Source organism: Podarcis cretensis, assembly GCF_951804945.1.
Source record: "Podarcis cretensis genome assembly, chromosome: 7".
Lineage (NCBI taxonomy): Eukaryota > Metazoa > Chordata > Lepidosauria > Squamata > Lacertidae > Podarcis > Podarcis cretensis.
Window position 1 is genome coordinate 4,903,744 of NC_137176.1, and position 14,201 is coordinate 4,917,944.

Here is a 14,201-nt window from a genome sequence, read left to right on the forward strand (position 1 = left end):
AGGCAAATGACAGACAGGTCTATAATATTATGTCTCTCTATATTCTCGATCTCCGCGCAGGGCGTTGTGGGTCCCAGGCTGTGCCCCTCCCCTCCCCTCCTTCCGCCGCGCGGTGCCTTGTGGGAAAAGCGAAGGGGTTTCGCTGCGTTGTCGTTGTGTTTCTTTTTACCTCAGGCCGAGACCCGCGGCGGCGGCGGCGGCGAGAGCGAAGATGCCGGAGCGGGAGAGTGAGTGTCTCCGGAGGGGCCGTGGGGGGGTATAGTTGCACCGGCCGCGCCTGAGAGAGAGTTTTAGCCTTCTTTTCCGCCCCCGCCTCGCCCCGCCAGGCCCGCTGCGCCCCCGGAAGAGCGCGGCCGGGGATCCGGCGCTTCGGAACTCCCTGCCGCTTGAGACCGCGCAGGCGCCTTGGCCGTGTCCCCCTTTGGGGCGCCTGCCCAAAACAGCCGCGCTCCTCAACCCGTCCACGTTTCGATGTGGGGTTGTGAATCTTCCTCGATTTTATCGCCTCATCTTTGTGTAAACCGCCCTGAGGGTTTTCTGTTGTTTTAACAACCGAGGAATGTGTACATTTTGTGAAATACCGGCAGATAGATAAATGAACTTAGTTGCGCCTGTGGCACATTGTTGTTGTTGTTTAGTCGTTTAGTCGTGTCCGACTCTTCGTGACCCCCTGGACCAGGCCAGGCACTCCTGTCTTCCACTGCCTCCCGCAGCTTGGTCAGACTCATGCTGGTAACCTCGAAAACACTATCCAACCATCTCGTCCTCTGTCGTCCCCTTCTCCTTGCGCCCTCCATCTTTCCCAGCATCAGGGTCTTCTCCAGGGAGTCTTCTCTTCTCATGAGGTGGCCAAAGTCTTGGAGCTTCAGCTTCACAATCTGTCCTTCCAGGGAGCACTCAGGGCTGATTTCCTTCAGAATGGAGAGGTTTGATCTTCTTGCAGTCCATGGGACTCTCAAGAGTCTCCTCCAGCACCAGAATTCAAAAGCATCCATTCTTTGGCGATTGTTATGGTCCAGCTCTCACTTCCATACATCACTACTGGGAAAACCATAGCTTTAACTATACGGACCTTTGTTGACAAGGTGATGTCTCTACTTTTTAAGATGCTGTCCTGGGCCTTAATCTGTGGAGTGGCTGGGAAGGAAGGGGGCAATCCTAACTTGGGTAGGCAGTGGCAATCCAGAGCAGCTGTGGGGAAAACGCTGCAGCCCTCCAGGCACTGATGTACTACAACTCCCATTTTTTCTCCTTCTGTTGGCCACATTTGCTGGGGCTGATGGAAATTGTAGTTCAACAACACTGTGTGTGTGTGTATAGGTTCCTCACTCCTGCTGTTAGAGCCTCCTGCTCTTTGCTAACTTAGTCTCCAGTCGCTTCCTTGCAGCAGATATAGCAGCTGGTCACACAACTCATTGCAGAGCTGCAAATGTGCAGTCTCTCTGACACACTGAAGTTCCATCTTCATTGTTAGTTTGTTTCTCTTTCTCTGGGTGGTTTCATTTCTGAAAGAAAACCCTGTAATAATCTGTGCAAATGGTGTGTTTACATGTTTGGCAGCGCAGCATGCGTATCACATTGGCTTGGAATCACTTCTTTTTCTTCTTTCTAGGTGAGCCGTTCTCTAATCCTCTGGCCCCAGATGGCCATGAGGTGGATGATTCTCATTCCTTTCACCAGTGAGTAGAACTTTTTGTTACGTTTTGTGTTGGTTCAAGTGTCCTGTTTTTACCATTGCTGCTGTCCAAGTGTCACTAAACTACTCACCTTAGAGCTGGGGAGGAGTGGGATTATCCTACCAGTTGTGCTGGGATAGTGAATCCCAAGGCAACCACATGGGTAGTCCTAAACTTGAAACTGGAGTTGGGATCAGGGGATTGTCCATAGCGTCATACAGAGATGCAGTAAGTCGTTTGGGATAAGGGGTCTTGGCAACCATGAGCCCGGCTATCAAGACTACTGAAATGTTCTGGATTCATGCCACTACTATTGCAAAGTACCAAAAGAACTGGATAAGTGGAATTCTAGCCAGTGCAGATGAGGGAATCATGTGTAGTTCATTACAGCTACCAAATCATGGTGGAACAATAGTGTGTCCTGCAGTGGCCCTAATGCATTTTTTGTTCTGCGCCCTCCCACCCACCACTGTCCCACCATCCATCAGCTACCGTATTTTTCACTCTATAACACGCACCCGATCATAACACGCACGTAGTTTTTAGAGGAGGAAAATCCGTAGGCATGCCACCCGTAGGCATTCCCTCCATAACACGCACAGACATTTCCCCTTACTTTCTAGGAGGAAAAAAGTGAGTGTTATGGTGCAAAAAATACGGTAATTTTCCTTCTTCAATCAATGGAGGAGGACAGGATAGCCAGGGGTCTGCAAACTTTTTCAGCAGGGGGCTGGTCCACTGTCCCTCAGACCTTGTGGGGGGCGGCGGACTATATTTTGAAAAAAAGATATGAACAAATTCCTATGCCCCACAAATAACCCAGAGATGCATTTTACATAAAAGCACCCATTCTGCTCATGTAAAAACACCAGGCAGGCCCCACAAATAACTTAGAGATGCATTTAAAATAAAAGGACACATTCTACTCATGTAGAAACACACTGATTCCCAGACTGTCCACAGGCTGGATTGAGAAGGCGATTGGGCCTTAGTTTGCCTACCCATGGGTTAGCCAATTGATGCCTGGTTTTGTTTGTTTGTTTGTTTTGCTTGCAGAGGTTTTTCAGTCCATACAAGCATGTTGGCTATTTGGTATCATAAAATGGAATTTGGAAAGATGTTGTCCTTCGGTAAATCTTGTACCATGATGTGTTGAAGGCAGGATAATGTAGTGTGGGTTTTTTGGCAGTAAATCACAATTGTTTTTATTCTAGATCTAAACTGACTAATGAAGACTTCCGAAAACTTCTTATGACCCCACGAGCAGCTCCAACATCTGCACCACCTTCCAAATCTCGCCATCATGAGTAAGCATGTAATTTCTGTACTACTTAACAAAACTTTGTTGAGGTCTTTCTCCCTGTCCCCCGCCCACCCCTGGCCAGCTGGTACATATTTATTCAGTACTTAGTTTTGGCATAGGCTTGTGTATTCTGTATAATTTGGGCACAAAATAGAAAGAAACTAAATTCAGAAATAGGTATCTAATGAGGCTAATACATTGATCTTAAAACAATAGTGATCATGCTTGGCAGTAATAGAACACTTTAGAGCAGCAGTATTGTTTTTAGTGCCCTCTCGATGTTGCTGGATTATAACTCTCATCACCCCAATCATTAGCCATGCTGGTTAGGGCTGATGGGAGTTGGCTACCAAGAGGGGATCAAGTTGGCTACCCCTGCTTTTGAGTGTTCAAAGCATTTCGCATACATTATATCAGTCCTTACAGCAATGAGAGATAAGATAGTATTATCCTAAATTGTTAATGAGATGGGCAAAGACTGAGAGAACGCTACCATAAATGACTGGGGCAAAATTTGTTTTGGGGATCTTGCAGCTCCTAGGTTTTGCCAGTATGCTACATAGCTCTCAAAATCTATATGCATATCTTAAAGCATCTTCGAAACTTACTCAGAAGGCTTTCATGGTCACCTCTGGCTTCCTTTGACTGAGCTAGTTGTTTTATTAAATGGCATGAAATGTTCCTAGCACATTCTCAAAGTTGGGCATTCTGTGAGCACAATTTTTTGTCCTGTTTAGGATGCCAAGAGAGTACAATGAAGATGAAGATCCAGCTGCTCGGAGGAGAAAAAAGAAAAGGTAAATTGAGAGATTTTGATCCAAGCTTTCCTAAGGCCCTGATGTTTCCTTAATGTGGAGGAAAAATCCTAAATAAAAACCCTGCCAGAAAAAGTTGTGCTCTTGGCTGTCTCCTCGCTAAGAGAGGGATACCCAGTGATTAGTTGACCTTAGAAGAAATATTATGCCTTATTTATCCCCATTGAATTACCTTCTGTATAGTGGTGGTAATGGACATCTTCAGAAACACCTGGACACGTAGTTTTCAGTGCTTCTGCCATCTTGACTTTTACCCTTGTTGAAGTGCTGAGATTACACTTGTGACTTCAGTCAGTGATTCACTTAGAGCTTGGTGGGGTATTGCTTATCCTCTTGATCTTATTAGATCTTTCTGTGGCCTTTGAAATCATTGAGCATGAAGTGTTGGTGACATGTCTACAAAGCCTGTAGCCATGAGTAGCTCATCAGCTCATCACTTCAGGGAGGCAGGATCCAGAAAAAGGCATTTAACTGGAGATGCCAGAGACAAGCCTTCATGATTCTAGCTATTATCTCTGAAGCTGTTAAGAGAACTGGGAATTCTCTTATAATACCATGGTCTGAATATTTCAGTGATAATCGGTTTGTTTTTGTCACGCCAGCTACTATGCAAAGCTTCGCCAACAAGAGATTGAGCGAGAGAGGGAGCTGGCTGAGAAATACAGGGACCGTGCAAAGGAGAGAAGAGATGGTGTCAATAAGGATTACGAGGAAACGGAGCTGATCAGCACAACTGCTAACTACAGGGCAGTGGGACCCACTGCAGAAGCGTGAGTGCAGTCACTGTTTTTGCCTTTCTGCTTTGCAATACAATGTGGCTCTGATGTCATGGAGTTCTTTTTATTGCATTAGGGACAAATCAGCTGCAGAAAAGAGGCGGCAGTTGATTCAGGAGTCCAAATTCTTGGGTGGTGACATGGAGCACACTCACTTGGTGAAGGGTCTGGATTTTGCTTTGCTACAGAAGGTAAGCCAGATGATACAATCAATAGTAAATCAGCAATTCTCATTTGGAGAACCTCTTCCCCATGTGTTCAGTGAGATCTCCAATAATGTATGTTGTTGATAGCTAAATTGCTATTCCCTTTGCCACCATTCCTTATTTGATATGTAATATCTGTCCCTTTAAGGATTTTTTACTTCTGTTTGATCAAGAACACTATGATAATACTCTATGTAGTATTAAACTTGTCTGGAATTTTGGAATAACTCTGGATTATGCTCTTTGCTTTAAGAGCTAATTAATTTTCTGCAATGCTTTTTCTGAAGAACGTCTTTAATAAATCTTCAGTGTTTTATTGGCTGCTAGAGATTTGATTTTTAAGAGATTGTTGTTGGTTGTTAAGTTATGCAGTTGCCCTATAACTGCATAAGATAAAGTACTTCATATATGTGGTCACCTGGTACTTCCTCTGTCTGAATGGCCACTGACTGTATTTTTCAGATGCAAATAAAGCAACAGGTGGGGGAAATTTGACTTTATTCAGCCTCCACCTTGTTCTGGTAATTTATCTCTTCCTGAAGAGATTAAGGCTATTATAAATAAATAAACAGTACTGTTGATTTGTTTTTCAGTTACAATATTGTTTATAAATTATTTATAGTTTAGAGTAGTATTTTTTAAGTCTTCATTGAGTTTTCCAACATACATTGTATACAGAGCACACATGGTTTGATAAAAATCACACCCACCCAAAATTAGTAACAAAACCAGGAGTAACATTAACACTGACAGTCTCATACAAATAATTTCAGGTTCATATACTCTGTGTAGATCACCAATTGATACTGCCACACAGGTAACTCCAGAGCAACATACATTCCTTTGCCAGCATGTAAGAAAAAGGGCATCCATACCTTATCCAATTTGTTGGGTTTTGGGACTCTGCTAGCATTTTGAAGAAAATTTCTCTCTGGTCAGGTGCGTGCTGAGATTTCCAGCAAAGAAAAGGAAGAAGAGGAACTGATGGAGAAGCCCCAAAAAGAAACCAAGTAAGTGGTAACAAGACAAACCCTGGCTTGTGACTTTCTAGCTCAGGCATAGGCAAACTCTGGCCCTCCAGATGTTTGGGACTACAGTTCCCTTCATCCCTGACCACTTGTCCTGTTAGCTAGGGATGAAGGGAATTGTAGTCCCAAACATCTGGAGGGCTGGAGTTTGCCTATGCCTGTTCTAGCTTAACAGAGAATGTAGTCTAGAGAAGAGGCGTATTATATCTATTCATTTTGTTTCTCTTTTAGAAAAGATGAAGATCCAGAAAACAAAATTGAATTCAAGACTCGTTTGGGTAGGCATGTCCATATATGTTCTATGAACCTTGGTTGCAATGTTGTGACTATCATGGTACCATGAGCAAGTACCTGAAATATTCTAGTGTCACCAAATCCCCATCCTTCCTAGGTCGAAACATCTACCGAATGCTATTCAAGAGCAAGGCATATGAGCGAAATGAGCTCTTCCTGCCAGGGAGGATGGCGTATGTGGTGGATCTTGATGATGAATATGCAGACACAGATATTCCTACCACCTTGATCCGAAGCAAGGCAGATTGCCCTACCATGGAGGTATAAGTTATGAATGCTTTCTCTGAATGAGCAGGTGCTTTTCTTGTGTGTATGAGGAGGCACATATTATCTATTGGGGTCTGATACCTTTGACTTTCCTTCTAGGCCCAAACAACACTGACTACAAATGACATCGTTATCAGTAAACTGACTCAGATTCTTTCCTACTTGAGGCAAGGCACTCGTAACAAAAAGTTGAAGAAGAAAGACAAAGGTGGGCCTTGTATTTTGGGATCTGACGGGATGTACAGATCTGACGGGATCTTTTCCCATAAGCACAAGGGGCGTTGAAGGGGAAAGTGTCATTAAAATTTGTACAAATTAAACAAATGGCAGGGAGACACCAGAGTTTTGCTTATCAGAATTCTGATGCTAGTGTTGTTGTTTTTTACCCTGCAGGGGTGAGTTCCTAGTTCAGGAAACCACTTAAAATGGAGAAATTAGAGTGAACTGTACTTAATCTGCATCTTCTTGCCTCTTCGAGAGGCGAAGAGGCACAAGCTGAGTGATCTCAACTGTCAAGCATGTAGTTTCACGTGCCACAATGCACAGATGCCACATATATCTGTAGCATAATGTTTTCATTATCCCCTCCTAAGACAACAAAGCTGAAACAGATAACACGAATACAGAAGTAGGTTTATTCTGACTTCTTTCTGTTTGTAGGAAAACTAGATGAAAAGAAACCTCCAGAAGCAGATATGAGGTAAGTAAGATACCTTTGCTGGGTGGATTATCCTCCAGGGTTTTAGCAAGACTCCTTTTAATTGCATTTGGCACCCTTGACGAGAAGCTCTTACTTGGTTGAAATGAGAGGTCTTGAAGGCTCCTCCAGCAGACCTTGGGAGGGAATAAGTAAGTGGGTTAATTTTGGCTTATCACTCTCCCTGAGCGTGGGAAACAGTAATATTTTAGCAAGAAGAAGCCACCTTGGGATTCATCAGATTGGTAGCAGGATTGATTGATGGAGTAAATTGTTCAAGGAGCCTGTAAGAAATGTTCTACTGTTTTTGAGGCTAGTGTATATTTATGTTTCATGCATTTTTAATTTGTATCTTTTTGGCAAAAAGTATTTTTGAGGACATTGGTGATTATGTGCCGTCTGCGGCAAAAGTGCCACGAGAGAAGGAGCGAGAGAGGTACAGGGAACGGGACCGAGAGCGGGAAAGAGAGAGAGAGAGAGACAGGGAACATGAGAGAGATCGTGAGCGCGACCGAGAGAGAGAGCGTGAACGTGAGGAGGAGAAGAAGAGGCACAGCTACTTTGAGAAACCCAAAGCTGATGATGAGGTGAGCAGACAGTACTTTGGCCATGAAAACTTTCTATACTGCCCTTCCTCCAAGGGTCACATGGCTGGTTACAACATAAAAACACAAAAATACATAACATAGTAACAAACAGAAAACAACAACCCACATTTAAAATGCCATAGATGGTTTAATCTGCTGGAAGAAGAGGAATGTTTCTGCCTGGCACCCAACCACTACTGGGATAAAGTGGGTATAAAATCCACCTAGAGGTAGGGATAATTTGATACTGGTGATTTGTTTTAAATAAGTTGAGACTATGTGTTAAATGGTGCAGATTTTCCAGTCTGAGCTCAGGATGAATATTTTGGCAAGGGAGAAGGCAGTATACTGTGTATGGAGAAGAATTTGCACTTAACAGCACCACTTCACCCTGCTCCCAACAAAAGACTGATGTTCATCTTGCTTTTTAGTTGCCATGTTAGAGTAATGTGCTCTTTCTTTCCTCCTTAGCCTATTGATATCGACAAAGGTATGCTTCTTTAATTGGTTTTTCACAATTTTATACATTTCATACATTAAAATAAAAGGTTCTTTTGAACCAAAGGTATGCTTCTTCTTAACCTTCTTATGAAACTGTTTCCAGGACCTGGCTCAGCCAAAGAGTTGATTAAATCAATCAATGAGAAGTTTGCTGGTGCAGGTGGCTGGGAAGGGCCAGAATCATATCCTTTTTATATGCATATACAAATGTGTGCTGGCACTGGGTGCAAATAGCTACAGTTGGCTGTTTGATTTATCTTTACTAGCCTCTTTTATAGAAAATTGTCTCTCGCTCTAGGCTCAGACCTTCATTTGAAGGTGATATTTTCCTTTGGTGTAGTTGAGAAAGCTCCAGAAGACACTGGTCCTTTAAGCAGTAGCATTTAGTTTTAAGTATTCAATTGTCGTTCATAGGAGATCCTTTCTGTGTATGTTTCAAGTGACCAAGAAGCTGCTGGCTACTGGCTTCTGAGAGCAAGATGGGATGGGAAGATTTCCTTGCCTTGAACTAATACGGTAGAGTGTTTTAATTACCACTGTGAGACAAACAAGTGTAGGGAAAAGGTATTTCTAAATACCTGTAACTTGCCTCATGTGCTGCTGGTGTCCATAAAGAAGTAGCTGCTATAGATGGAGAATTGGAGCAATGTGGGGAGGGTCCATCTCTTACCATCAAATTTTGGAGCCATTAACTCCTTGGCTTGCTAAGGAGAAATGAGGGACTTGGTTGACTCTTAAGGACTGCTTTTCTATTCTCCTGTCATCTCATATCTATCTAAACTCCCCAATTACTTTGGATGACAACACTTTCCTATGTCAGATGCTTTCTGACCCTAGATATGCCTGTATTATATTTTCCCTTAACGTTGGGCACATTAAAAAAGCCTGAAGACAAAAAGCAATTGGGCGACTTCTTTGGGATGTCAAACAGTTATGCTGAATGCTACCCTGCAACGTAAGTATTCCTCGAAATGGGATGTGGGCTCGGGGGAACCACATGAAGCCAAGCAAGATATTTCTTGCTTTACTCTAATATTTAGTGGACAATATTAAGGGCAGCTGTTTGCAGTATTTGTAATTAAGTACTCCTCTTCACTGGCAAGCTAATTATATTTATCTGGAGTCTTTGCAAATTGGTGAAACTTGGAATTATCCAGACTTGGGGCTGCAAGTATAAATAAGAGCTTCCAATTGTATCCCTTTTCTTTTTAGCATGGATGACATGGCTGTGGATAGTGATGAAGAAGTAGACTACAGCAAAATGGATCAGGTAAACTGTCAATTGGTTAGCTTCAAGATAAGCATTTCTACTTCGGGGTGGGGCTGATATTTGGGGGGAATATTATTAGTTGTGATACAGTGGTGCCCCGCAAGACGAATGCCTCGCAAGACGAAAAACCCGCTAGACGAAAGGGTTTTCCGTTTTGGAGGCGCTTCGCAAAACGAATTTCCCTATGGGCTTGCTTCGCAAGACGAAAATGTCTTGCGAGTTTTTCCGACTTTTTTCCCCTTTCCCACCCTTTTTCTAAGCCACTAAGCCGCTAAAAGCCGCTAAAAGCTGCTAAGCCACTAATAGCGCTAATCCGCTAATGGGCTTGCTTCGCAAGACAAAAAAACCGCTAGACAAAGAGACTTGCTGAACGGATTCTTTTCGTCTTGCGAGGCACCACTGTATCTCCTAAAGTGTAGATTGCCTAAGATTTCACATGACTCTCATTTCCCATTGGACTGTGTGGTGGCAGCTCCTCACACTCTGGCCTGGCTTGTGGCAGAATGAAGTGTGTAGATTTGATTCTACTGCTTCAGGCTGCGTGTGTGGGACTAATCCTGCCCCCACCCCAGGTGCTCCTCAATATAACAAGTAGAAAACTCTTATAGCAAGGGTCAAAGTGGTCTTAAACGTTCCTCCTTGGCATGATAGTTGTGGGGAGTTCAGTGCAATTTTGGTTTGCTGTTTCTTATGGAGGCCTGCAGAAATATGGTTCTCCTACACGGATACATTAAGTTTATATTTTTTTCCTGTCTCCTCAAGGGAAATAAAAAGGGACCCCTTGGTCGCTGGGACTTTGACACACAAGAAGAATATAGCGAGTACATGAATAACAAAGAGGCTCTGCCCAAGTAAGTTTGCCACTTGTCCTGAGGGTAAGAATGGGAGAAGCAGAAGCAGTGGGTTATGGTGGGTCCAACATTTTAGCCTTTTGGGAGAACCCTACAAGTCAGCTGCTTCCTGTAACACTGGTGGGAATGTATATTTAGACCATGGGAAGGCTTTTTTGAACCTAGCCTTCCTGCTGAAGGAATTTTACCTCCATTTTAGAGTTTTTGCTGTTTTATCCTAGAGCGGCTTTCCAGTATGGAATTAAGATGTCTGAAGGCCGTAAGACACGTCGTTTCAAGGAGACCAATGACAAAGCAGAGTTGGATCGGCAGTGGAAAAAGATCAGTGCGGTGAGCGTTTTGAGCAGAATGACTCTTTAGTTATATTCCCTTTTCCCATCTTAATGTGCAGTTTTTTCAGAACTTTATTCAGAGTACCACTGACACTTTCCTGAGTTTATTTTAAGATTAAGAGGAGAATGGATCTTTGGCCAGCTTACTCAGTCACATGCATATATTTTCTCCATCTTTGTGTATTGGTCTTCAGTATTCCCAAGTTGTTCTATGGTCCTGTTTATTCTATCGCTGAGAAGCCCAGCAAGGAAAACAATGCATTCTCCTATAGAACTTGTAGACTGTTCCTGTGCTTTCCCTTGTGTAACAGATCAAATGCTAATTTAGCCTGCTAGAAATCAGTTGTTTTCTGTTATGTGTTGTTGCATGCTCCTTTGCTAAACCTTAGCACCTTCCTAACATAGGAAGCTTTAAAAGTTGTGGGTTGTATGTAATGAAGTGGTTTGGTTTGTGCAGTGGAACTGCCCTCTGCCAGTGCTGGCCCCAAACCTGCTACTGAACAGATCTGAGAGGCATGTGGGGGGGGGAGGGGAAGTTTTGTTGTGCAAGTGGAAGTCCTTGCGCAAACTTAATTATGTCCTTGGATACAACCCTGTACACATAATACAGTAATTCTAATGCATTGATTATAACTTCTCTGCAGATCATCGAGAAAAGGAAGAAGCTGGAGGCTGATGGGTTAGTAGAAATGCTTTTACTTGAGAATCTGTTGCTGTATGAGTGCTACTCTTAGAGTCCACTCCCTGCGGTGCACTTGCCCTTATGGGTCTTCAACAGAGTGCTGTGACTTAGTTGTGGTCTTGTAATCCTGGGGGTGAGGGTTCAGCATGTATGGACTGAGGAATATTCTCCTTGAAGGTTTTTGCTCTGATCCATGCATTTTTTTCCACATTCCTAAAAAGTGAAGCCAAATTACACCTTTCACAAGTCCAATTGTCCAGACCCCCAACTATGATTCATTAACTATAGGGTGCACATAAAACTGAAATAGGGCCTCAACTTTATTCTGTCACCTCTTAATTGAATATTCAGAATGCTTTGTGGGTGCGCAGCTGTAGAGTTTTGCCCATGCAATTTATCTGCTATTTCATCCACCCCTTTACGGTTTTATTGCTGGCAATATGCAGGTGCCGATAGATCAGAATCTCACCAAAATTACCTGCCCATTAAGTCTTCACCATGTCTGCCTTGTACAAAGGCTGAAGCTCTTCTCTGGTCCTTTAGTTCTGGATGCTCTGCTTCTAACTGCATTCTAGCAGAAGCCTTGTCTCTGCAGTACTTGTTAGCTGTGAAGGAAAAGGCACTTGCCAGAAGGATTCTTTTGTATGTTTTAGTAACTTTGCATGTTACCATCCCTGAGGTTATGCAAGGCCATATTTTGTTTCCATGGCTTGGAAGGGTGATATGTATTACTGCACACAGTGCAGATTCTTTGCATTAGTGAGCATGTCTGCTTCTGTGATGGAGTGCAACTCTGAAGATTTGCGTGCAGGCCTGGAAGAGTTGAATTAGTGCTGAAGTCCCAATTTTACTTCCTGTAAGCTGTATTCTGTATTGGACTCTTCTGTATCATGTGTCTCATAAAATGTCTGTATTTTCAGGGTTGAGGTGAAGAGACCAAAATATTGAAGTTACCGTGAACTCCTGGCCCCTTCAGCTGTACTGGACATGGGGCTTTGATGGAAGTGTTTAGATCTTCTCCCTGCTCTGGAGCAAAGCTCATTTGTTTCCTGCTCTCAGAATCATGTCTTGGGCATATAAGCACAAAGGGCAACTGCTGAGGAACCTTCTTGCCACATCTCCTTGTCCTGTATTGGCAGCACTGGTGCCTGTTCACTGGGAGCCTGTACTTCAGGTTTTTGTGGCTTGTAATCCTTTTAGATGCAATAAAATCTCTTATTGGTGTCTGTATTACAAACCTTTTGATCTTTTTCTTTTCTTGTAAACAGTAATGCAGTTACACTTTCCTTGAATAGTATGATGGAGTGGGGGGGGGGTATTTGCTTTTGGAAAGTAATGATTTCTTCATTCTATTAAAAGCATTACGGCAAGCCTTTCTTGAGTTGATCATTAGAATATGATGTCAATCGATAATGTTCTGCAGTGTCTTTACGTTTTTCTCCTCACTCCCAGCTCATTAATGTCTCTAGGGGAGTGTTTCTAAGAATACTAACAGATTGCAGAGAAGAAAAGGAAACATTTGGATACAGTTTAATTAAAAATAAACAGGGAGGTAAACAGCAGATTAACAGCAATTTTATATACTAATTAGCATGTCTTCATCAGATACAACAGGGATTGACTGTTAGAGTCATACCTCATGTTACGTTTTTTCAGGTTGCATCCCACGGCAACCCAGAAGTACCAGAAAGCGTTACTTTCGGGTTTCGCCGCTCGCACAAACGTGCAAAATGACGTCATGTGCATGCGCAGAAGCAGAGAATCGCGACCCGCGTGTGCACAGACTCGCCACTGTGGGTATTCATGTTGCGAGCGGGCCTCTGGAACGGATCCCGTTCGCAACCAGAGGTACCACTGTACTTTTATAAATCAGCTCTATTTGAATAATATTTACATAACTTAAAACCATATACCAGGCATTGGTGTGGAAAACTGCAGAATAAATCTGGTCTTTTAACCACACAGTTAAGATACTCATCTGGCTTCTATTATAAGTAACCATATTAGGGTTAGAAACTGGCAAGTAATCAATCAGGCCAGTTCCCTCTTCCTTTTGACTTTTTCTTTAACACCCTTGACATTCCATAGTTATTGGATGTTCTCAGCATCTTCTTCAATGAACAGTTGGGCTTTTGGGCTGGCATACATGACGGATAATACAGGTGCTTGGGTGCCTGTCCCATTCTTGGCAATTGGTGGGCAAAGTGGTGGCGGGAGATGAGCCATAGTTTCACTTCGTCAACAAAGTCTCTTTAAAAAATCTAGTTACAGGTAGGTAGCCGTGTTGGTCTGCTGTAGTCGAAACAAAATAAAAAAATCCCTTCCAGTAGCATCTTAGAGACCAACCAAGTTAGTTATTGGTATGAGCTTTCATGGGTATGCACACAAAAGCTCATACCAGTAACAAACTTAATTGGTCTCTAAGGTGCTACTGGAAAGAATTTCTTTAAAAATTTGTTCATTTGGTCATGGAAAAGGAAGGCTGAAGCACACTGGCTGCTTCCTCATTCTTGGGCTTTTGTACAAAGGCAAACACTAGAAGTTTGGATATGGAAGTGTATAAATCAAAGTACATTCATTTCAATGAAGCTGAGGCAAAAAGATCAATTTCTGTGGGATTTGAAGCACCACCAATTCAGAGTTGTGGTGTGAGAAATCACATTCTTCAAGGACACAAGAGGCTGTTTATAGGGATAAAGTATCCCCCTTTATTAAATCCCCACACAAACTTCATTTTCATTTTCTCTCTTCTAGCGCAATGGTGAAGCAAATTTAGACTGATACCTTGTCCCACTGTTAGCGTGATTAAATAGTTCATTTGGAACTGCATGAAAGTCAATTGAGCACATAAATTCCAGGTAGGGATACTTTGTGACCAACAGCTGACAATATGAAAGCTAAGAGGGTGTGGAAAAT

General features: G+C 42.9%; 1 protein-coding gene across 1 annotated transcript; it reads left to right on the top strand.

Moving 5' to 3' along the window:
* Positions 1 to 80: 80 nt before the first annotated feature.
* Positions 81 to 12,522, top strand: IK (IK cytokine). The gene is made up of 20 exons (XM_079983598.1): positions 81 to 227; positions 1,613 to 1,679; positions 2,891 to 2,983; positions 3,717 to 3,776; positions 4,397 to 4,564; positions 4,647 to 4,761; positions 5,716 to 5,786; positions 6,036 to 6,082; positions 6,196 to 6,359; positions 6,465 to 6,573; positions 7,026 to 7,065; positions 7,430 to 7,649; positions 8,121 to 8,139; positions 8,254 to 8,331; positions 9,024 to 9,105; positions 9,363 to 9,420; positions 10,183 to 10,271; positions 10,493 to 10,601; positions 11,248 to 11,282; positions 12,206 to 12,522. The coding sequence occupies exons 1-20, from the start codon at positions 212 to 214 to the stop codon at positions 12,231 to 12,233; spliced, it is 1,668 nt and encodes a 555-aa protein (XP_079839724.1). The 5' UTR covers positions 81 to 211; the 3' UTR covers positions 12,234 to 12,522.
* The last annotated feature ends 1,679 nt before the right edge of the window (positions 12,523 to 14,201 follow it).

What these genes read in the sequence shown, in the direction of transcription:
- IK (XM_079983598.1), top strand. An exon ending in CAGATTGCCCTACCATGGAG is followed by an intron (nt 6,360 to 6,464) that starts GTATAAGTTATG and finishes CTTTCCTTCTAG; the next exon opens with GCCCAAACAACACTGACTAC. An exon ending in TGGCTGGGAAGGGCCAGAAT is followed by an intron (nt 8,332 to 9,023) that starts CATATCCTTTTT and finishes TAACGTTGGGCA; the next exon opens with CATTAAAAAAGCCTGAAGAC.